The 23112-nt window shown below is 47.3% G+C and overlaps 9 protein-coding genes across 9 annotated transcripts; all 9 read right to left on the bottom strand. All coding sequences in view use genetic code 12, as the record gives it.

The window, feature by feature from the left end:
- Window positions 1-282: 282 nt before the first annotated feature.
- On the bottom strand, window positions 283-2439 carry LODBEIA_P52460 (uncharacterized protein; the record flags this gene model as incomplete). Its single annotated transcript, XM_066975557.1, has 1 exon — window positions 283-2439. The coding sequence occupies one exon, from the start codon at window positions 2437-2439 to the stop codon at window positions 283-285; it is 2157 nt and encodes a 718-aa protein (XP_066832184.1).
- Window positions 2440-3154: 715 nt separating this feature from the next.
- On the bottom strand, window positions 3155-4111 carry LODBEIA_P52450 (uncharacterized protein; the record flags this gene model as incomplete). Its single annotated transcript, XM_066975556.1, has 1 exon — window positions 3155-4111. The coding sequence occupies one exon, from the start codon at window positions 4109-4111 to the stop codon at window positions 3155-3157; it is 957 nt and encodes a 318-aa protein (XP_066832183.1).
- A 404-nt stretch (window positions 4112-4515) lies between these two features.
- LODBEIA_P52440 (uncharacterized protein) lies at window positions 4516-6240 on the bottom strand (the record flags this gene model as incomplete). Its single annotated transcript, XM_066975555.1, has 1 exon — window positions 4516-6240. The coding sequence occupies one exon, from the start codon at window positions 6238-6240 to the stop codon at window positions 4516-4518; it is 1725 nt and encodes a 574-aa protein (XP_066832182.1).
- Window positions 6241-6690: 450 nt separating this feature from the next.
- Window positions 6691-8313, bottom strand: LODBEIA_P52430 (uncharacterized protein; the record flags this gene model as incomplete). Its single annotated transcript, XM_066975554.1, has 1 exon — window positions 6691-8313. The coding sequence occupies one exon, from the start codon at window positions 8311-8313 to the stop codon at window positions 6691-6693; it is 1623 nt and encodes a 540-aa protein (XP_066832181.1).
- A 350-nt stretch (window positions 8314-8663) lies between these two features.
- LODBEIA_P52420 (uncharacterized protein) lies at window positions 8664-11000 on the bottom strand (the record flags this gene model as incomplete). Its single annotated transcript, XM_066975553.1, has 1 exon — window positions 8664-11000. The coding sequence occupies one exon, from the start codon at window positions 10998-11000 to the stop codon at window positions 8664-8666; it is 2337 nt and encodes a 778-aa protein (XP_066832180.1).
- Window positions 11001-11574: 574 nt separating this feature from the next.
- Window positions 11575-12030, bottom strand: LODBEIA_P52410 (uncharacterized protein; the record flags this gene model as incomplete). The annotated part of the gene is made up of 1 exon (XM_066975552.1): window positions 11575-12030. The coding sequence occupies one exon, from the start codon at window positions 12028-12030 to the stop codon at window positions 11575-11577; it is 456 nt and encodes a 151-aa protein (XP_066832179.1).
- A 1638-nt stretch (window positions 12031-13668) lies between these two features.
- LODBEIA_P52400 (uncharacterized protein) lies at window positions 13669-14211 on the bottom strand (the record flags this gene model as incomplete). Its single annotated transcript, XM_066975551.1, has 1 exon — window positions 13669-14211. One exon carries the CDS (start codon window positions 14209-14211, stop codon window positions 13669-13671), a length of 543 nt encoding a protein of 180 aa, XP_066832178.1.
- Window positions 14212-15549: 1338 nt separating this feature from the next.
- Window positions 15550-17703, bottom strand: LODBEIA_P52390 (uncharacterized protein; the record flags this gene model as incomplete). The annotated part of the gene is made up of 1 exon (XM_066975549.1): window positions 15550-17703. The coding sequence occupies one exon, from the start codon at window positions 17701-17703 to the stop codon at window positions 15550-15552; it is 2154 nt and encodes a 717-aa protein (XP_066832177.1).
- Window positions 17704-18012: 309 nt separating this feature from the next.
- LODBEIA_P52380 (uncharacterized protein) lies at window positions 18013-22569 on the bottom strand (the record flags this gene model as incomplete). Its single annotated transcript, XM_066975548.1, has 1 exon — window positions 18013-22569. The coding sequence occupies one exon, from the start codon at window positions 22567-22569 to the stop codon at window positions 18013-18015; it is 4557 nt and encodes a 1518-aa protein (XP_066832176.1).
- Window positions 22570-23112: the final 543 nt, after the last annotated feature.

The raw sequence follows: 23112 nt of genomic DNA, 5'->3' as shown, positions 1-23112 counted from the left end.
GAGTGGCTCTCTCTCTCTTTTTTTTTCCCTTTTGGTAGTTACTGTAGGGCACGTGACTTTCAGTTTGCACGTGATTGAGAGAGAGCGCGTGGCTGGCGCGTTCTGCTATATTAGCTATGGGGAAGTAGAAGTATTGGTAGTAGAGGCTATTTCATCATCCAGAGATGGGTAGGTTTTTCAACTTGTCACAAGACAGGGTAAGGTAGGCTAGTGGCTTCATAATATTAAATATCAGTAATAATAGTAATAGTATACTGAGAACGGCTCGCAAAGGGGGAGGTCTTAGGAAGGATTGAAGGGGATAATAAACCCGCTCCCCCACTGGTCATAAACGCTTTCTTTAACTTGGTTTTGGTCTTCGACATGCAGATAGGGCTGCTGGTTTGGCTGGAAATCGGGGAACGTGGATCCTTCTTTGGTGTAAACGTTGTAGAATAAACCGTAGGAGTCCAAAATGTCTTGGTCTACTCCAGCTTCGCCAACTTCCCTGGCTAGAACCTCATCCTCTTCATCCCAGTCCTCTTGCAGCTGTGCAGCTTTGTTCTTCCTGCTGTTATTGTTGCTGTTGTTGTTGTTGCTGCTGCGTTGGACATCATATTGTAGTGTATTTGTACCCCGCTGGTATCCGTTAAAGTTGGTTGTTGGTTGGTGTTGGTGTTGGTGTTGATTTTGACTTTGATGGCCATCGGGGATGCGCGTCGTTGCGTTTCGGAAGCCATTCGCGGCGTTGGCATGGTAATGAGAAACATTCTCCAAACCCAGTTCTTTCTGTTTCGAGGCCCTGTCAACGTGATCGTACATTTGCCGCGTGTGCTTGCCCGTCTCGCGCGCAGTCCTCACGCCCACGCTGTCCCAGAAATTGATTCCTCCATTGACTTCCTCATTTAGCTTCCTGTTCTGCCCAGATTCCACCAAAGGTGGTTTATTGTTGGTGCTTCTCGGATAACTTGCATACGTGTTGTGGGTTCCTGCATTCGTGAGCAATTCCACAGCTTGCGTGAGCGGTGTTAGTGGGTTTGAGTTGGACATCTCATCTTCAATGTTTTTATTGTAGGAGTCTGTGTTCAACAAGCTTGCCACATTGGCATCGCGCGGGTTCAGACTAAGAAGGTCATTCTTGGTCGGAGAAGGGCTTCGCAGCCTCTCGGGAGGATGATAGTGATGGTGATGGTGGTGGTGGTGTTGATGCTGCTTAATCTCAATGTGCCCCGGTGACGACGAACTCAACTTGGGCACATCCGTCTTGGCAGGCAAGTAGTTGAAGTGCTTGAACCGTGACATCAGTTGCTCGGGCTCCACGGCGTCTCTTGCATCCAAAATCCCTTGCGGGCTACCGCCTTTGGCAACGACTTCACGCCCGTGCCCCTTTCGACGAGCATAATGATGATGGATGTGTTGATTTATCGAGATCTTGACGTCTCTAGACTTTGCATGCGCCACCAATAGTTCAACAGAGGCACGGTCCTTGATCACTCCGATGCTCATTACCTCCGTCGCCGCCGCCGCCGTCGCCGCCTCTGCACCGTTTCTACTGCCGAGGTCGTAGCTCCATTCAATCTGAGTATCCTTGGCAACATCAACATCAACATCAACATCATCATGATCACCATCACCATGATCACCATCGTTGTCTCGATTCCGATCCTGCATGCTGTAAACCTCGCGGGTCTCGGTCCGCTTCCTTTTAAATCTTCTCTTGGTTTCTTGGTCGAGGTCTAGGTAGTTCTTGGTTAGTTCTTCCTGTTGCTTCGTCAACGAGTCGAGCACCAGTGTGTCTCCGTTGGTTATCCGCTCCACTGCTTGTTTGATCTCGGGGCTGGCCTTGTCGCGGACAACTTCGGTAACTAACTTCCGCCAGCGGTTGCGGCAAGTCAACGACGGTCGGCTCTCGAAAACATTGCACACGGTCCGCCACTTGGTGCCGAAATTCTTGACTTGCTCAATAAGCAATAGGTCTTCCTCCTTCGACCACGGCTTTAAGCGGTCTTTTGTCTTTGGATCCAACACTTCCTTGTACCGCTTAGCGCATTGGTCCTCGGTGCGGCCCTCGATCTCCAGCGCCACCTTGAGCCACGAGGCTCCAAACTTTTCAAAAGCCCGGACCAATTGCTCATCCTCGTCACTGGTCCATTTGCCCTTACGTAGTGCCGGGTCTAGACAATTGCTCCACCGCTTGCGGCAATTCTTCTCCTTTTTCGACCCGTCTAGACTAACCTCCTTGGCCACTTTCTCCCAGTCGACATTGTCAATGTCCACCACCTTCTCAAGCTGCCTTGTAACAAGCTCAAGCAATTTCTGGTCTTCCTCCTTGGACCAAGATTTCCGTAGCTCCTTGCGAAACGTTTGGAGTCCCAAGGACTCCGTGATGGCCAACGGATCAATCGGCAAGAGCCGTTTGCGGGGATTCTGTGGTCGCTGAGACGACTGGTTGCTAGCCATAATAGTTTGGCTTTTGGTCCCTCTCTCTCCCTCCTCCTCTTCTTTTTCCCCAATAAAAAAGAAAGACGCTGAAAAACTCCAACAAAATAAGACTTATCAGAGCCCTGAACCCCTGAAAATGCGTTGCTGGTGGTCCTGAACCCTGTGACTATTAGAGATGTGCACCTCCTGCCTTATCAGAAGCCCTCCCGTTTAGTGTGTGTGAAAAAAAAAAAAAATATGAGACATCCACACTGAAAACGAAAACGGGTCTCTGGGGTAAATTAACTAAGGGGAAAGCGTGGGCCGCACATCGTGGTGGGAGTCGGATAAACCACGGAAATGAGAAAGGGGCTGCTTATCGAGGCCATGAAACCTCTCAACAAACAGAGTGAGATGCCAGAGTGAGACGCCGGATCAAACAAAGCAAAGAATAAAAAAAGAAGAAAAAACTATGAAGGTTGTCAACTGCACGGAGAAACTGTTTTGAACGTAATTAAAAAAAAAAAAAATTGAATCCCTTTGACCCTGGAAACTGTTGTGCTTTCGTTTCCTTTCCCGCCTCTATCAAATCCACAAACGGCTCGCTTGTAGATTGGGAACAAAGCTCGAGTCGATGACTCTGAACAGACAGACAGACAGACAGACAGACGGACGGACCCGATAGATTTCCCACACCCGTTATATTTTGCTTGTTACAGTTTCCCGCAGTGTCATCGGTCACCCTCCTGCAGTCTCACTGCTCCACCACTTTTTCCCTGATCTGCTTGTTGTCGATTAACCTCAACAAGTTTCTTAGTAGGATGGCAATGGTGACTTTCCCAATAGAGGGCACATACAACCCCGCGCGCTCCTTAACGTCATCGTCAAAGTTCTTCGAGCTCGAGAAGTTTATCACAATCGTGCCGTAGCTGACTAAATCAACGGGGAACTTGTAGGAGTCGGAAGGCACACCCGTGATGATGACGTCGCACTGCGGCGCAATCTTCTCCAACGCGTACTCCTCGGGGTCCAAGTCCTTGACTATGTGTCGGTGTTCCAGCAAATTGTCCCCGCGAGTAAACTGCTGGATGTTGTTGATGTCAACTGAGTACACCGTGGCGCCGTCATTGGCCAACATTGCCGCGAGCGGTCTGCCCACGATTTCCGATCGGTTGACAATCAACACCTTTTTCCCGTAGAGCCTGTTGCCGTAGTGGAGGATGTTGTTGTAGACGCCCAAGTACTCCAAGATCTTCACCATCGCCAACGAGGTGCACGGAATTAGCGACTTCTGCTGGTTGTGCGGCGGGTCCAAGAACCTGACATTGTGGTACAAGTTGTGGTAGTACAAAAAGTTCAATCCTTCGACATCCTTTTCCGGTGATATGAGCTGTTGGAGATACTGGTCTTGCTTATCACCAAAGACGGGGAAGTAGACCATGATCCCATTGACGCTGTCGTCCTTGTTGGCCTTGATCAACGACGTCTCCAACTCGTTTTTGTTGACTTCGATCAATTTGTAAGTGAACCCCAACGACTCGCATGTCTTCCCGGTCCAGTTTGCATACATCTTTGCTGCTGGATCATCGTTGGCCAATAGACCCACCAAAGTTGGGCGGAAGCTCAATCTGTTGACGGCATTGATGACTTCTTCCTGGTAGGGTTTGGCGATTGTGGATGCCAAGATGGTTCTGCCTGCTGGTCTAGACATTGTCTTTTTTTTTTTTTCCTTCTCAATATCCAAACTTGTCGATAGATATGGTGGCCGTGGTTTAGATAAAACTTGTAGATGTAGAAAGAGAGCGATGGGGTCTCAATTGTAAAGATGGAGATGGAGATGGAGAAGGGGCAGCTCTTCTTGATTTATATATTTATATGTCAAAAATTTTAGGGGGACACAAAATTTAGAAATGGCACGGAGTGGTTGCAATTTTCTTATTTCTAATTTACGATGGATCTGACTCCTGCGACTTCTTACAATCCATTTGTACAAAAATCAAAAGTCACAGGACACACACATATATGGAGATACGGAGGGTCTACAGAGGGAGTAAGTTCCATGCCGAAAAGCGGAAGAGTTTCAACTTTCGATTTGCTAGCTTCAACCGTTGGGCTCTATTTCAAGTGCGCCGAGGCATGCTTATACAAGCTCTGAGTTATGAATGCCTCACTGAGCATCATCTCGATATCTCTTTCCTTCCAATTGGAAGTAGGCGGGTTCTGCAAAAACAAAATGATTTCCTGGAAATCCATCTGCATCAAGCTCGTCTTGAACCTCACTAAAAAGGCAGCGCACACATATGTGTGGAAGGTGTTGAATCCCAAGGGCTGCTCGCTCAAATAGGTATCCCACATGCGGATGATCAAGTTCATGGGCAACTCTCTCATCAATAAACAATTCATCCATCGAAATGCAAATTGCAAAAACTCGATTCCTTCCTTATCAAAGTGGCCTAGTAAGCCCGGCTCGATTTTCGAAATCAAAGTGCGGAGCTCCTTCACCTGTCTGTGTATACCGGGTTGCTCATGGATATAGTTATCGGTGATGTTCTCGAGTAAACGGGATAAGCACCAGTAAGTATCGGCTTCGATGACGTTGCGAACTCGCAAACTCAACTTTGCCGGATCGAAATTGTCAAGGTTATACAGCGCCAATCTTGCGTCTTGAAGCAATCTCACTTCTTTTTCTCTGTCCTTTTCTTCGTCTTCTTCGCCATACTCGTCATCGCCTCCATTTGAGTCTTTACCGGGTAAAATGTACCCTGGGATGAATAGTCGCTGATATTCAGCTTGCTTTCCTTGGCTCTTCTTTTGTAGCTGCCATAAATAGTGGCTAAGGAAAATCTGGTAGAATGGAGTCGCCAAATCGTTGATTCCCTGAACATACCCACTAGCTGGATGCCTAATTGCCCAGAGATAGAGGATTTTCTGAAGAGAAACCTGTACGGAATCGTGTGCGTACAACTTCATCGTGGGGTTGGTCCTCTTCACGTCGATTTTTATCTGGTGATAAATTTGATTCTCTCGGCTCCCATTGTTGACATTGGTTGAACTTGTAGATGTCTTTGAATTTTCGGTGAAATCAATTTGAACGCCCTTGATGCCGTCGAGATACTCCTGTCTCTTGCGTTTCAAAGTCGAGCTCTGTCTCGTCCTATTCGTCGGGAGGTACCCCAAGAGCAAGAACCACGACATGGCACGTAGCTCATTGGGTATCCCATTCCAGGAAAGTTTCCTCAACTCCTGGATGTCAATCACGTTATCGGACGCCAACACGCTTTTGAACTTTTCAAATTTGCCGCTCGCTGCTTCTGGCAAGCGTTCCCCTCCGTGTGTTGGTTTATTCAGCTCGCCATGTTGGTGCAGACCGACTCGATTGCCCGTATTTGAACTGGGATTGGCATACGACGAACTTTCAAGGGGACCGCTCAGAGGCGAGATCCGGCTGTCGTCAATATCGGCGTTCCAATCGTCATCTAGATCCTTATATTTCGAGCGAGAATGGCCACTTTTTGAACCCTGGTCATATCTGTTGTTGTGGTTGTTGCTGCTGTTGTTGTGGGCTGGTTGCGAGTGTAGCAGCCCCGAAGAAAGCATGCGTGTTGATCGAGGACGACTCGATAAAACAGAGCTGCTGGCCAAGTTGGGATTCGACTCGCCCGTTTTCTTGTAGGATAAACTGCCATATATCTTGCTATTCGCCTCCTCTATCGACTCTCGGCTACTGGTGGGCGATCCTGTCAATGATAGATTTCGCAAGAAGGACGATAAATTCTTGCCCTTGCCTCCTTCTTCTCCAAAGATGAACTCGTTCTTCGATCCACTGTAAACCTGGGCCATCTCTTGTTTCTTCCTCCCCATATTCAACAGAGTGCACAACAGTATGCCGCCTGCCTTTGTAAGAAGCTACTCGTTGCAATTCACCAGGTGGGGACGGGGGAAATGGGTCTGGCGTGCAAAATGATTGCTTTCTCAACAGAAGGTACTTCCCATGGGGAAGTGAACGTATAAACCATACAACTTCGTAGCCACTGAGGAAAAAATACAGTGCAACAAAGACAGACAGACAGTGCAACAGAGACAAAAATACAGACAGACAGAAATACAGACAGACAGACAGACAAAGTGTCGGTGTCCGATCTGGTGCGGCTTTATATGGTAGCACTCGCCTAGTGGTGTCTTTTTCTTTTTAAGTCTATCAATATATATATGTTGGTATATAAATGTATATATGACTATAGAAAATACACATGAAACATCCCCCCCTCTCTCCACCGCAAGCAAGATCTTCTAGTTGGATGAGATTTCACCTTTTACTGGAACCGAGCCCTGTTTCAACTCCCTTCCAGTCAAGTGTAACACTCCATTTTGAGTAATGTTCACCGTCACTTCCAATTTCGAGTGGGGTTTCAAATCCTTCAACGATAATTCGGCCAACAAGTCGCCTACTTGGTAAACAACTTCTCTTTCGATCTCGGGCTCTTCATCAGAGTCCTCGTCTTCCGAGTCCTCTTCGTCTTTTTCTTGCTCGACAACGGTCTCCTTCACCGTTCTCTTACCCTCGTACAACTGAATCAAGGCCGTGGTGCTGTTTCCATTGGTGGCTTCGATGGATTTCTTGATGGGGTAAGCGGTTTCAGCAACCAAGATCGGCTGGAAGTTTCCCTCGGCGTCCTTGATGCCGATTGGCTTCGAGATGTGTTGCGTGTTGACCACAATAGGCTGCAACGACTCGGTGATTTCCGCTTGCTCGAAACCTTCAATCAACGAAGCTTGCAAAGCAGCTCCGCGCGCAACCAACTCGGAAGGGTTGGAGGCCTTAGAGTCCAAGGATGGAGACACAATCTTGGTGGAGCTGGGGAAAAGGATCGCAATGTTCGAGGCGAGTTTGGGGGTGTGTGCACATCCACCCACCAAAAGCACCTCGTCAATGTCCAAGGGCTCCAAGCCCGCCTTCAAGATGGCCTTTTCCACAAACGCCGCCATTTTCGATAAGGGCTCCCTAGCGGCCAACTCGTATCTCAAACGGTTGATGCTCGTGTGGAAGTCATAACCTTCGGCCAAGGACTCGATGGAGCACGTTGAAGTTTGCACATTGGACAAGGTCTTTTTAACCACAATCGACTCCGCCTTTAACTTGGCAAGCGATCTGGCATTGGTTCTAGGGTTGGCCTTGTATTTCTTCTCAAACTCCTTGGCGAAAAACTCCGACAATGCCGAATCTAGGTTCTCTCCACCCAAGCCGTACTCGTGGGCCGTGGCCAAGATGGTGAGCACGCCTCCTCTCACGGCAATGACGGCGCCATCGGATCTGATTCCTCCAAAGTCCGCAACAATGTAGATCTTGTCTTCGGACAATTTGTCTTCTTCGTTCGATAAATGGCCAAGCAATGCCGCGGATGGCTCATTGATCAATTGCAAAACTTTCAACCCGGCATCGTTGGCAATCCTGGTGATTTCTTCTCTTTGGTGTTCTGTAAAGTCTGTAGGCACTGCCAACACGACACTTTCCACGGGCTTGCCAATGTAGTCTTCAGCTGCTGACTTCAACTGCTTAAAGTGCCTCTCAGCGACTTGGTGAATGGTAATCGTCTCGGTCTTGCCGTCAGTCTTTATTTCGTATGCAATTTCTCCATTGACATCTCGGGGCTTGGCCCCGTGGGAGAAGTCGGGTTTGATCTGGGAAAACTTTTTGCCGATAAAGTCTCTAAAGTTGACTATGGTGTTTTCGGGGTTTCTTATTAACCTTGCCTCTGCTTGAGCGCCATGGTACTCATCGGCTCCGACATACGACAAAGCTGACGGTATGGAACGATCTCCATCAGGGTTGGCAATCACGTCCACTTTCCCGTCTTGAGTGGCAATCGCAATTGAAGACGAGGTGTTACCAAATGTTATACCGATCACAGACATGGCTTTATATATATTTGACAATCAAAAGGTTTGGAGGAGGAGGAGGAGGAGGACTAGGCAGCTTTTATGAATGTGTGTGTGTGGAAAAATTTCATCGAAAATATTTTCAGAGAATGTAGAAGCCCAAATCGGTAGCGCAAGAAGGGAAGAGGAAGCCTGTTGATGATGATGATGAACTTGCATCCAAACTGTGGCATGGCATGAACAACCCTGTCGATAGTTTCCATTCATCAACAATCATAATAATACTCTACGTTCGTTGAAAATCACACCAGCGTACTCAGAAAGAAAGTAGTAAAAAAAAACCAATCGTCATCAACATCATCATTTTTCTTCATTTCCTCTCTCTCTCATCTAAATCTAAATATTCTATCCGTCAAGCTGGGATTAAAGTCGGCTCTCTGACTAATGTACTGCCTCACAGTATAAGGTTTCATTTGTGATAGTTGGCCCTCTGTGACCAACGAGTTGACCAACAGCGACTGCACCGTGAACAAGTTTCCGATTTCTTTCAAGATTTGGAACTTTTCCGATAGCGCAGGAATGTTCCATTCGTCGATGCGGCTCTGGTACTGGATCACGTCTCGCGTCAACACGATTCCTCCAATGGAGTTGACGGAAAACTTTTTGTAGTGCTCGAGCAACTGGTTAAGGAAACCGGCTCCCACGGCAATCAAAAAGGTCTCGAGGTTGCCCCCACTCAAGGCCATGGTCACGTTGGCAAACATCTCTTCCAAGAACCCGTTGACTGCCTCACACGCTGCCGTGTCCTCCTCGATGGCGTCGCACAAAAAGTCCTTCTTTTTCTGCTTGTTGAGCAACTGCTGCGTTTGAAACAAGATGTACTCGACTGTTTTCTGCAATAGCTCGTTGATGCTAGTCTCGTGCCTCTTGACAAAGTCATTGATCAACGCCTTGGCTTTGGTTTTCGCCGCGGGCAGACTGGCCAAGGAGGGGAAAATGGCCATCTTGGCACAGGTGCACAAGCAAAAGATGATTTCGTTTCTGAATTGGATCGAGTAAAGATTAAGAAAGAAATCTTGACCTTGTAGCTGGACCTCTTCACGTATAGAAAGCTTGTCAAAGTTGGAGATTAACAAGTTCAAGGCAACGAGCGAGTGGTCGGGGGTTCTTTGCGGCGAGATCTCCATCACTCTTCCCATGGACTCAGCCACGGTTTTGATCAACGATTCAATCGCTTCAATCGCCGCAAGCTCATCCTCTTCAATCTCGAGTTTCGATATTCCTCGCTCATTTTGCAGTCTCTCGCTAATCTTGGTCATGACGTATTGCTTGAAATGAGCCAATCTTTTCCGTTCGTGGGCAAAGCTCGAGTGCTCGCTATCGGATGACTTGTAGTCTACTGGTGGCTCGGACTTGGAAAAATAATAGGAGAAGGCGTCGAAATCTAGCTTGTTGAGCGTGGCTTGCACCGCCTCTTCGATGTTCTTCTTCTCCTGGGCGAGGTACACCTCATCTCTGGTGTATTCTTGAAACAAGTTGGCGCAAGCTTGATCCAAAGTGACAAGAAGAGACCCGTCCTTGTTGAAATCCTCAATCACCACGTAGTCCTTGATGTCGTCGGTGAATTCGTAAACCATCTTCTTTAAGGCGTTGAGTAAGGTCAAGTACCTCAACGTGTTGAACTCTGTTGCTCGCGACAACAACTTTGTCACTAGCGGCTTGAGTTCCTGATCAAAGGTCCTCTGCAACACCAACCCCAACACCATATCGGCATCGTCAAAGATTTTTTTGCTTATGCGAGCCTTGGACTTGAGCTCAAACTTTAGATTCTCAAAATAGCCCTTCAACTTTGTCTCTAGCTCGGTGCTGCTCTCCGCATTCGACAGCACCAAGTCCTCCAACGCTTCGGCGTCTTCCGAGTTGCTGATGGCATGCTTGGATACAAATGTCTCAATCAAGTTTGTCCCGTTATTGTACTCGAACAAGATGGTGGCAATCTTGTTCATTCTCTGTATGTCGACGTTGCCATCCGAGTGTTCGTCGCCGCCTTCAACGAGCACTTCAAAAGTTTGCAACAACTCTTCCTCCATTGTCTGTCCGTAATCTTCTATTGCCTTGAGACATTTCAACGTCGAGGGAAGCGACTCGTCGCTGATACGACTGGCTAGTTTTTTCAAGTTTTTGATGGACTTTGCGCATTTGGTGTTTTCCTCAATCTTGGTGCTCGTACGCAATGCTTCTAGAGGCGGATATGCACCTTTCATGAAAAAGCCGTGGTAGGCCCTGATCAAGAAAATCGTTTCTTGAGACTTGTCCCTCGATGTCGAGATTTTGCTCAACGTCGATCCAAGTGGGTTGATCTTGCTAGAGACCTCGGAGATCTGGCCATCTAGGAAGTTGAACTTTTCGGTGGTGTCGGCGATTTGTTGGCTCAAGCCCAACACGTTTTCCGAGTGTTTCAACTCAAACGAGTCGACTTCCTTTTCGCCCCTCGCTTCATGGGCTTTGGCGTCCAAACTGAGCTTGTTGAGTTCTCTCAACGTGCTTTCAAAGGATCTGATGTACGGTTTCGGGTCCAAGTATGCCTGGTTGTTGACCTCGGCGCCTTTCAAGTTGTGGTCTTTGCTGATGTTTTCGACAAATTGGTGCACCGATATCACGCCTTCAGAAACATACTTTTCGACATCTGGATTCGTGTCGTAAAGGGAAAACTTGGATGCCATTAGGGGTGGAGAAATGGGGGGGTGGTAGGCTATTTGGTTTCGACCTTACCTTATATCTCGTGCTTGTCACAAGCTTTCGGGGGATCAAGCGCGCAATGTTATATTATTCTATGTACTTATTATCGCCGATTGGTTATCAAAGCATGCCATACCACACAACACCCTCTCTACACACGGCATTCAACCAAAAACTAAAAAAGAAAGAAAGACAGAGGAGGACAAGATCCATCTCCTCATGATACGAGGAATATGATGCTTGTTTTGCTTTTTTTTTTTTTGGGGGGGGGGGGGGGGGGGGGTGAAAGGTTAAGATCTAAGATGTGCATTGGCTCTTTCGAGCCATTCGTAAGCCCTATGCTGGCAAGATAACAGTGAGAAAGAGTGAGAGTGAGTGTAGATCACGTGACAGCTTTCCAATACCGAGACCAAACTAAACTGATGAATATTTGGCAGTTGTCAAATGTCGAATTCACACGGCGCAAAACGCTAGAGGACAGTTTTGATAAAACTCAAGAAAGACTCAAGACGAGTAGTCACTATTATTAGAAAGTACAGACATACACACGCACACATCTTAGTTAGCTCTCAAAGTCAAGTGACATTTACCACAGTATTGTCTGGACTTCATGTTGGCCATAAAGATACCAGCACCACAAGTAGGAGCAGGACATTCTCTTCTCAATCTCTCAACGTTTCCGTCATTGTCGACCTTGTAGTAAGTCAAGACAGCCAACTTGTGCTTTCTGTGCTTGTGCTTGATCTTCTTTGGGGTGGTGTAAACCTTCTTCTTTCTCTTCTTACCACCACCTCTCAATCTCAAGACCAAGTGCAAGGTGGATTCCTTTTGGATGTTGTAGTCCGACAAGGTTCTGCCGTCTTCCAACTGCTTACCGGCAAAGATCAATCTTTGCTGGTCTGGTGGGATTCCCTCCTTGTCTTGGATCTTGGACTTGACATTGTCAATGGTGTCTGAGGACTCGACCTCCAAAGTGATGGTCTTACCCGTAAGGGTCTTGACGAAAATTTGCATCTTGGCTTGTCTGCAAAAAGTTGCTTCTTTCTCACCAAAGTGGTTGTTGGAAAACAAGTGAAAAAGGTTCAAAGGCTTGGTGATGGCGACCCGAAGATGCGAAAATTTCAGAGTGTGTGAGAGTGAGGGAGAGGAGGAAGTGAGACTGGTTTGTGCGGCTTTTTTACACGACTGTTTTTTCCCAAACACTCGGCTAACAGGGCTACAACCCTAAAACCTTCACCACCGCCCAACTGAGCACCTGCAACATTTATGGGTTGTGATCTTCACCGTTTGATGCCTTGCGGTCAATTAATGATCAATCTAGTGAGCCTCTCTCGGAAGTTATCCCCGTCTCAAACGCTTCACGGGGTGGGGGGGGGGGGGGGGTTTGTCCTTCTGATCCCGCAGACAAAGAGAGAGGGAGATATGGATAAACCTCCTACTTACTTGCCTTTGGACCGCCCGTAGGCAAGCTTCAGTTTCGTCTGCTCGTGAGCGTTTCACATGTCACCTCTTTGTTTAAAAGCTACTTCATCTACACCAATTGTGTTGTATAGTTGAACAACAGTAATTTTCGTGCTTCTTTCCTCCTTGACGGAAGAAAAAAAAAATTAGTTCAACTTTTGCAGCCGCGTTTAGAGTTAGCTCCAATTTGCAACCAAAATTCACACCAAAAGGCTTTGAAAGAGACCATTACAAAAAAACGAGACCGAGGCTTGATTAATTTCTCGACGTCAATGCATTCTGCCCATCGTGATGGACTGAGCTTTTTGATTTATCTGCAACGCGAGGCTGACACCCTCGCAGCTCACAGCTCATAGCCCACCTCTTCCAGGTTCGAACTAAACCACCAAGGTGCCATCAAAGATGGACGACTCTCAAATAACGTCTCTGAGATTACCACTGTGTCTCTTAATACGAGTATACACCCGTGGACGTCTTTGCTCCCTGGATATCAAAAAAAAAAAAACATGGCTCTCGAGTTTCCGATGTAATCTCGGTATAGGTGCAACACAAAATCTACCAGATTCGAACGCACCCTTACACCAGAATTGCAGTGCACCCTAGCACCAATAGTTAAACAATATGCAAACCCAAGATGGGACCTTCCCACCACTTCTACAGTCCCGTATTTCGATGAGTATCCACAGCGTCTGGAAGTATGCTCCCTCGTATTTGCTGCAAAATACAAGAGTTACAAGAGCAAGCAAAAGATCGTCACTAACGGGGTGAAATTGGATTGCGTTCTAAAGGATCAGAATTGCGCTTTTTTGTCCAGCACGAGTGTTTTAATAGTATAAAAATTAACCTTTATAAATATATATATATAAATAATTGTATGCCGTTTAATATCCGTAAAATACAGTATGTACAAGTAGTATGAAATGCAAGAACTCCTTCCTTCCAAAATACAAGCAATGCCCATAGAAAATAGTAAACTCAATTTGAAGACTTTAGTGAATGGAACCAAAAGAAAAGAACCAAAAAAAAAAATAAAAAAAAAAAAATGCTATGCAATGTGGTGATGAAAACAGACTTTGGTTGGCTAGCTTCTTGTAAAGACTAGACTGTGGTAATAGTCGCGCCTGCTTTATTTCTCTATCATTAAAAAAATGTGATGATGTGGATTTATTCCTTCGAGGGAGGTTGTTGCCTCTACTTGAAGACGCCATTTTCTTCCCATTTCTTGGTCAAAGTATCCAAGACGCCGTCAAAGGCAACTTTGCCCTTTGACGCATTCTGTCCAAACCTCTCAATCGACCAGTCCTCCAACTTGTCGCACAACTTGCCAATCGAAGCAAACGCGGTAATCTCGGCACTCTGGTCAAACCGGGTCTTGTGCAGGGGCAAATCCACGTCGGGTCTGTATACCACGGTTTCCTTCACCAACAACAAATGGTTCATGGTCAAGTTCATCGACTTCATCACCAAGGATCTCTGCTCCAAGTCGATCTCGGACACTTCCCGCACATAGCTTGTCAGGGCACCACCGACCAAAAAGGAAAGCCATCGGGGTATCGACTGCTTGCACCCGATCAACCGCTCCGTGCGCAAGATCTTGTTGTCGACGATTTGCCGGTCCAAGATGTCTACCGATATCACGTGTGTCGAGAGCTCGTTGGGGTATTTCTGCCAATTGGCGGCGGTGACCTGGTCCCATGGGTAATTGAATAAATAATTGCTTTCAAAAAACTTCATCGTGTGACTATGTCTGACGGATATATGTGATTCTCCCAAGTACGTGTTGAATTGAAATTGAGACAGATAAGAGGCAGCTAGACACAGCAAAAACAGAAAATCTGGCCAACGAAGGAAGGGGGGGGGACCTATAATGTTTATATATCTTCAGATGAAGATGAGTGGTGGGTGACCAAGACAGTGGCTGAAAGATTTGATGGAAATTTTTCTTTTTTTTTCTTTTTTCTTCCCTCTCTCTTTACTGTGTTCTTAGTTAGTTAGTGAGTGTAGAGCCGAGAATGCGGGATAGCATCAACAACCGCACACACCGGGTGTATATATGCGCAAGTCAATTCCAGAGCCATCTCGTTTTGGTTTTGGAAGCTGGAAGAGATGGCGGATTGGTAGTCTACCCACACCGGTCGGCGTGTGTTTTGTTGGCACTCAGCATGAACTGTGAGTATCTTGCTCTCTTTTCCAAAGCCCAAGGGACGGATCTGCTTTTCCCTTTTGAGATGAGGGGCTCGGTGTTAAAAAAAATAAGGATAAAACCGGGATGCTGGTGGCGGCAGTTTGGTGACCGTTGATCCTCTGAAAGTTTCTTTTCAGAGATCTCATCCCGGTTACAACGAGGGCGAGAGTGAGTGGGAACCGTTACACCAAGGGCGTTGGGCAAGAAGGAGAGAGAGAGACACACACATATGACGATAGTGTGTTCCTCTTGCTGTGGGTGGTCTTTCTGCATTCAATCTCGAGTCCAACTGCATGATCCATGACTCTACTCGGAACTGATGGCCTCGGTAGTGGTTTTAGCTTCAACGTTCGCCTCTCGGCTTTAAAATTTCCAAAATACAAGGATTTGGGCTACGGTGGTGTGACCCCAACTCGAGTCCCACTTCCACTCCACGCTTTGTTCTCGTTGTGGTTCATCCAGCTTTAACGCTCTACATATCTGCTCTTGTTCTTCCCCAGTGGCGGAAAGGGGTCCGCTTATATTTTTCCCTGCTGATAACCAGCCAGCGCCTATAATGGGGCACTAGATAGTCGAAAATGGGAGATAAGAATAGGGGTATTTCACGTGTCTTGTGACTTTATAAACCTGAGGTGTATTGTTGTTTCTCGAAGTGGCCTCTCTGGACCGGGGCTTTGCTTACGATTTATTTTTCTCAGCTTGGCTTCACGTAATAGGGATAACTGCTCCTGGTATGACCCGATTCAACAGTGGGATGGAGCAGTTCCAAAGAGAAAAAGGAGTCGAATCTCTTGAGGCTACGCTGTGGATCCAACCAGTAACCGAAATAATCATTGTTGATTATGATAATAGCAATACAAATAAGTACGACCGATAAGATACGTGTTTCATTCATTCACGCGCGCGTCTCTTCTACTCCAATTGTCCGGTTCACCTGGAATTTCATCCATCTCGATATTTCCCTCTCCGATGTCATCGTCATCGTCATCGTCATCGTCATCGTCATCGTCGCTAACGCTAATACTGTTTCTACTGCTACCATCACCACCGGTCCCAGCACTACTACTGCTACTGCTACTGCTACTGCTGCTATCAATTGTAATATCTGCTGGCGAGAAGAGCCTCTTGATCTTTTTTATTTTCCTCGCAGTGTTGCTCTTTAATTGCAAAGTGTGATCGACAATGCTACTCTCGGGAAACCCCGTCTTGGCGCGCATCGCGTCCAACTTGGTGACTCTGGACCTGAGAACAGATAATGGGCTGTTCTTGGCTGCTTCGATTCCCAAGTTGGCTGGTGGAGGTTTGGCTCGCAGCAGTTTTAAAAAACTCGTGCTTTCATCATCTTGTTCTCCTTGTTCTTCTTCTTCCTCAGCATCATCATCGTCATCATCATCATCAAATGTCAACTCTGCTTCTTTCTTGCTTGATGGACTCACTACAAAGAAAGAATTCCATGCGGGAGTTGTCGGGGACTTGTGTAGTGAAACTTGTTCAGTTGGCCGTGTCAATAGTTTAGCTGGCGTCGACGTGAATGAACCCGCGATTCTATTAGCCGGAGCATCAAGTTTATCCAAATATACCTGTTGAGCCGATACATTGGCTCGTTGTAACGTCTCTCTCGCGTCATCAACTTTGTCTCTTCCGGAATTGCCACGAATCGTATCATCATCATCTTCTTCAGCAGAAACCCGCAGGGGACCGTTTCCCCCATTTACCTCATTTCCCTCGTTGCCCATGTTCAACGAGTCGCGTCGGTCTTGTTGACTAACCAAAGAGTCACTATCCGAATCACTGCTGCTCATCCCATCCAAATCTGCAAAGAGCGTCTTTTTCACTTTCAATCTAGCGCGATTCTTTTCCTGGTTTTGCGCCCGCTCCTGCTCGCTTGCATCCACCAGGATTTCGGCACTAGAAACATGCAGTCTACTGGTGCCGTTGTAAACCCGAGAGCCATTTGCATTCTTTGTCGGCGACATTATCAGGTGCATGTTGTTCTTCTTGGATCTCTCAACATTTGGCGTCCTCACACCGCGCGAGGGCTTCGTTTTCGCTCTCCCGTCATCATCATCATCATCATCAAGAGGCTCAAAGTCATCGTCGCCATGGTACTCAGCATCCGAACCGGCAATCGACTCATCACTAGACTCATCACTTGAAGAATTGGAGTTATTTACTGGTCCGGTGGCTTGCGGCAGTCGCAGATCCCCAGCTGCAATCTCCATCGCATTTTCCTGCTGCACGCGTGAACTATGCCGCGGCGTACCTTGTTTTTTCAAATTCGCGACAATCTTCCTCACCTCCTTATTCTCCCACTCCCGCTCCGTTTCCCGCATCGTATCATGGCGTTTCAATAGCTCCTCCATCTGCTGGTCGTGCTTTTTCCGCATCGCCAATATATCGTCTCGTCGCAGTGTCTCTTGTCTTTTCCGCCAAACTTTCCGCTCAGCGAAAAACCGCAATAGTTGGACTTCGATGGGCACCTCCTCCTCCTCCTCCTGTCGTTGAGCTTGCTCTTCATTTTCGACCGCATTTTGATTTGAAACTTTTGGCGGTTGCAGCATTCGTCGCGTCCTGGAACTGCGGCTCGCGTGCACTCCAGTTTGTTGCCCGTTGGAACCAGAGCTCGCCTCCGCATTAGCCCGAACCTGAGTCCAAACCTGACCCTGACCCCGAGCTCGAGTAGTCTTAGCTGGAGAAACAGAACTCAACCGCGTAATCTTATTAGAAAACGAGTCATCGATACTCCCACCTGCGTCATGACTCAGCGTCGGCGGCGGCGGTGGCAGGCGATGGCGCGGCAACGTGGGCACGGGCAACGGCTTGATAAAGTCCAAGTCCCGTTTTTGCAAGTCTTCTAGGATCTTGGACTTTTTCACGAGCGGACTTGAAAAATCGTGGGTGCGTTTCCGTTGCGGCGAAGATCGCGTCGACCGCGATTGCAAACGCGACTGCGACTGAGCCTGCGACTGAGATTGAGTCTGAGACTGGGGCTGAGTCGAGTGCGTGGTTGTTGGTGTTGCTCGTAGGACTGTTTGGCTCATAATGTTGCAAAAGTCATGGCCGGGGGGAAAGGGAGTGGGATTGGTAAAGAGCTCACTTGCTTATGCTGGGGGGAATAAAATTTAGTAACGTCTGTTGATGGAAAAAAAAAGCCCTTCAATGCCGTGCGTCACAGGCACGTTCTATGAGCCTTGATGTGCTTCAACACCTACAAAACAGGTTCACAATTTAGTTATCTAGTTTATATCTATTTTAAATGTCTATAATCTATATATCCATGTTAGCATATATATCTTTATAAGTCACATTCTCTCTAACGTATTGTTTTTGTCTTTTTTCTTTTTTTTTTTTTACTTGTGATAGCGTTGATCATTCCACAAGTCATAGTACAAATCCAACAAACAGGACGTACTCCAGGCTTGACTTGGACTCGAGTCACCACAAAACTGGCCGTCCTTGTTTGTCAACTCGGTCAAACCAGCCCACGCACTTTCTCTGATCCACTTGATGTGGCCCTGGATCCTGTTGTTCAACGCGGTAAAGAGCTCAAGCGAGGGCTCCTGTCCTCCTTCGGCCTCGGTGAAATTGAAAAGCAAGAATGCACGCAAGAAATAGCCAAAGCACCAGACCCATTCCGGCCCTTGGTGGTAGTTTCTTCCCTTTGACGTGGCAAAGTCGTCGTTGTCTATAGAGTTGTTGTAGTAGGGACGGTAGTTGTAGTCCAGTGGGTCCAAGGTTCGAATACCAACGGGACCACGGATGATCCGGTCGGCGTTGTTGATGGCAACGAGGCCATGGTGGGGGTCGAATAGCTCGGGTGCAACGCACATGGCGATGGGGAAATTGGCACGCAATTGGTAGTCCTCGTAGGGCTTGCCCGATTTGTACAAGTCCTTGTAAATACCTCTCCTATTGACTAAAGATCCATCAATGTCGTACAAGTGGTCTTCCTGAGCATCTTCTGGAACGTAGAACTTTTTTTCAAAGTTTTCTTGCACAAGGCTATCCCACTCGGCCCAAGTGATTGTCTCGCCGTTGGGCTTTTCAACACCGGGGGCACTGAATTCGCCATCCTTGTGTAGTTTGCTGACCCATCTCAAGGCGCTCTTTAATAACCCTTGAATCTCAACCGCTGCTCCATCTCTCGGAGTACCGGGGATTCCTTTGTTGTGGGCTCGTTCGCTTTCTCCCATCTTGTCCATCCAAGTGCCGCAATTGAGCTGCTGCCCTCCGTGGACAAACCCGGTGTTCCAATCAACTGCAACTTGAACATTGAATCCTTCCGGCTTCATCTGCATGTCGAGGTTTGGACCAGCGTTGGCTTCTCTATACTTGATCCCTTTGGCGTGTCTTTGGAAAATCTCGAGAATGATATCTTTGATCGAGGACGAGTAGCTAAACGCTTCCGGGTCGTCGAACGAAATATACCTGTCATCCAAGGGGAATCTTCTACTAACTTTTTCATCCAAAATGTCGATACCATGGGGAACATTTACAACGTATTCTTGCACGGCTTGCAAAAAAAACCAAACCGCATCTCTGGCATTGTACCTCGGATTCCTTCCCGCATCCAAGAGATTTGGAATCAACCCGTGCTTCAAGGTTTTGGCAAAGGAAAGAATGTGGAGCTTGGCGTCATCGAACCTCTCGAGTACAATCAAGAGACCCCTAAAGGAGATGAACACGTCTCTGCCCCAACATCTCATGTAATCGCTGCTAAAATGCGGCAAGCCAGCAGCAAGACAGGGAACGGACTTGTCAGGCAACAACGAGGTATTGTTCATGTACCCCACCATCTGCACACTGGTCATGGCCAAGCTCTGCACAAAGTTGGTCGATTGCTGAATCTGCTTACTAAGGTGCCTCAACACCCTGAAACGGGCCGCTTCATAGGCAATGCCCACAATCAAGCAAAAGTAGTGAGGCGTCAAGGGGTGTGGCGCCTTCTTCACCGCTTCAAATCTTTCTCTTAACCAGGTCTGAAACTTCTTCAAAGCCTCGGAGTTCTTGGTGTACTTGTCCAATCTGTTGACAACGTAATCCAAAGCCCAGTGTCCTGCGCGAAGATGATCACAAATGGGACTGCCAAGGTCGTTGGACCAGATGACTCCCTTCAACGCGCTTTGCCATCCTTCGAGCCCCGCGTAAACCAACCGCCCGTAGCCGGGGATGTCGTAAACGTCTTCCTTGCCGGCACTTGCGTCCATCTCTTCGGGTGAGCATCTGTAAAGCAAATTGTTCAAATCGTACAAGTTGAGATCCAACGATGCTTCCATTGCTCCGCGTCGAACATAATCGTCTAGGTCCTTGTTGACACCGGGGATCTCGGTCGAGAACACGGATATCGACCCTGGAATAAATGAAGAGTTTACCTTGATGACACTGTCGCCGTTGTTGTACTCCACCGATGGCTGCTCAATATCTTCTACTTTGACCGGGATACCGGTGAGGTACTTGTCATTCTTCTCGTAGTCGCCCACTTTCTTCAACGTGTAACTGAATTCATGCTTGACTTTTGTGCCATCAAGCACCGAGGGAGTCAATATTTGCTCAGGCTCAAACTCGCTAAATTTGGTTCTTGCAATTAAGAACCACCCGTTTCCTGTTCTGGCGTTGTATCTTTGGATGGTGATGTATTGACCCTCGTGGTGGATGTACATCTCGTGATCACGCGCAATATCCTCGCTTTCTTCAGCCAACTCGTGTCTGATGGCGTATAATTTAGCCTTGACTTTGCCGATTCCATTCTCGTCGTTTAGACTGTAGAGTCTGTCTTCGCTAACAACGTTGAGCAAGTGCGGGTAGCACTCGTCGTAGCCGTAAACTGAACCAATTGCCGAAGAGCAGAAGGAAACCAAGGCAGCATTTGGCAACGTGTCTTCAACGGTTCTCTTTTGAGCTGGCATCTCGTTATCATGGGTGCAATCCATGAAAATCGCGTGCGGTCTCGAGCTCGTCAACACTTTGGGGATTTCCAACTCGGTGTAGCCGTCGAGCGATTTGGCAAGCTCGGGTTCTTTCTCCGCTGGATACGAAAACTCGCTCAATGGCAACCAAGTCAAGGATCCAATTGGACGTCCACCATGTTTATGAACCAAGCTCGAGAGCTCCCCCACGCTCCACGCCTGCATGGCTTCTCTAATCAACGAGTTGATGCTCAATCTTTCAACAAAGACCTTGTCCATCTCCTCGGACCCTGAAAACAACTCGGCAACAACGTAAAGATTTGAATTCACCTTTCTGGCCTCGTCCAAAAGTCTTTCGGCGACATGCAAGGGTGTACTATGGCAATTGTCAATTCTGAAGCCGTTAAACACCTCGGCCAGCTCCTTGGTGTACTTTATCATTCTGTCCCAAAGCTCGGGCGAATCTTCATACTTTTCACCATAACGCAACTTGACACAGTCGCCCCAAACAATCACCTCTCTTCTCAAATATGCCTTGGACGCATTTGAAGCGAAATCAACCAATGGGTTACCGGCCCAGATCCAACCATTGTTTGCAAGTGCCTGCTTTTTGCCCTTGGTGTCGGTGAATCTCGTAAAGTAGGGCTCGGTCAAGGGAGCCTTTTTGGTGACTTTGCCCAACTTTGGTCCATTATCGGCCATTCTCAAGAATCTGATCCTATCGGCCAACTGCTGCTTGATGGTCTTAATGTCGTCATCGTAGCTGCCGTATAATGGAGCATTTATGGCGTCGATGATTTCCTCTGCTTTAAATTTGATCACGTTTTCGTCTATAGCGTCGCCGTTGAAGGCGCCAAATAAGACACTCAAGAACTTGGCCGAGTCCAAGGCATTCTCGAATCGACGACCCAAGACGGGGCTCTTTCCATAGGCATAGTCCAAAGTGAATTTTGAAATCTGGTTCAAGTCATTCTTGTCGACGCTATCTGGGATTTCAGCCTTTTGGATATCGCCTTTGCTCTCCTTGAAGGTGGCAATCAATGCATCAACCGTTTTCGCTTTATCGAAAACGTAAAACTGCCACAATTTGAGTACGTCAAGCACATGGGTATTGATTCCAGCGAGGATCTGACTGAGGTCCGACTCGTTCTTGATATCCGTTGGCAAATGGAGCTCTTCCAAGTGGTCACTAAAGTGCAACAACTTGCCATCCAATTCAATTGCAGCAATGAGATGTGGTGCCGTGTCTTGATTGTAACCTGAGTTTGGAGCTTCTCTCAACCATTGCGAGTTGTTTGCCGTGTGGTTCCACACGACATCTGTGATGCTCAACAACGAGTTTTCACTCAACACGTTGTGGATCTCTTTACTGGCCTCGTCTTGCTTCTTGAAAATTTCGGGGTCCCATTTCAACTGATTGTAGATTGAGTATGGCGAGTTGGACTCTCCTCGCTCCTGCAACGGAGTGAAATGCACCATGTTGTAGCCTTTGGCCTTGACATTTGCGAGTATAGTGTTCCACCTCTCGTAAGGGCCCATCCACTTCGAAACCACCGTTTCAACATTGATGTCGTTGAACGGAACAAACTTGCCGTCGAGCTCCAAGTGTGGAGGCACGTCAAAGTAAAACTTATCGGTGCTTTTATTTTCGCCACTTTCGTCCTCGTATGTAAAGTAGTAGTTGTACGCTCCAGCTTTGAAAATGGGGATCTTGATTGAAATGTCCTCGTGGAAAGACGACTCGATGGGATAGTCATAGTGCTTGTGTCTGTCAAAGTCATCGTTGTAGCTTTTGGGCACATTGGTGTAAAAAGTTCCTTTTCTTGAAACCTGACTGGCGGCATTCAAGCGGAACTCCAACTCAAACAAGGCATCGCCTTTCTTGAAGCCTTCCGGGTAGTCATCGGCGGGAAGAGTCAACACACCGTTGCTGATGTTTTCGTTATTGACTGGCTCGCCTAGGTTTGACAACCGAAATAGGATTAGTCTAGGCTCAACCATTGCAAACCTCGTCTCCTCTCCAAATGGATGTATTGGGGGGGTTCTTATTTTTCAAAAAGAAGAAAACTAAAGAGAAACAACCCCAGAGGAGAAGAATGATGTGATGCTGGAACCTGTGAAGATATATGGACAACTGTACAACAAAGTGTATGACTAGACTAGAACTGGTGGGCTATTGGGGTTGGTTATCGACTCTCAGATTTGTAGATGTGTCCATAGATATATATACAGATAAATACATTCAGCTCTTACAGCAATTGAAAATAATAGAATGTAACTAGAAGTGCAACAACAACCATATTTTTCATTGGCATTGGCCATTGGCTCTGCTGCTACTACTACTGCTGCTACTACTCCTGAAACAGCTATCAAATAGCAACCAACAGTGTGCCCCGTCCCTTCCTACCCCCTTTACACCAAATCTACCAGCGAGAGCTTCGGAGTGAAAAGCTCCCTTTTGGGGCTTACGAGTTTAAGACAATGTACATCTGGAATGTGTGTTGAAGAAGCTGCCATGCTTCCGGGGGGGAGGCAGAGGTTGCT

Source organism: Lodderomyces beijingensis, assembly GCF_963989305.1.
Source record: "Lodderomyces beijingensis strain CBS 14171 genome assembly, chromosome: 6".
NCBI lineage: Eukaryota > Fungi > Ascomycota > Pichiomycetes > Serinales > Debaryomycetaceae > Lodderomyces > Lodderomyces beijingensis.
The sequence above is the reverse complement of the archived record's forward strand: the minus strand, read 5'-3'. Positions and strand labels throughout refer to the sequence as shown.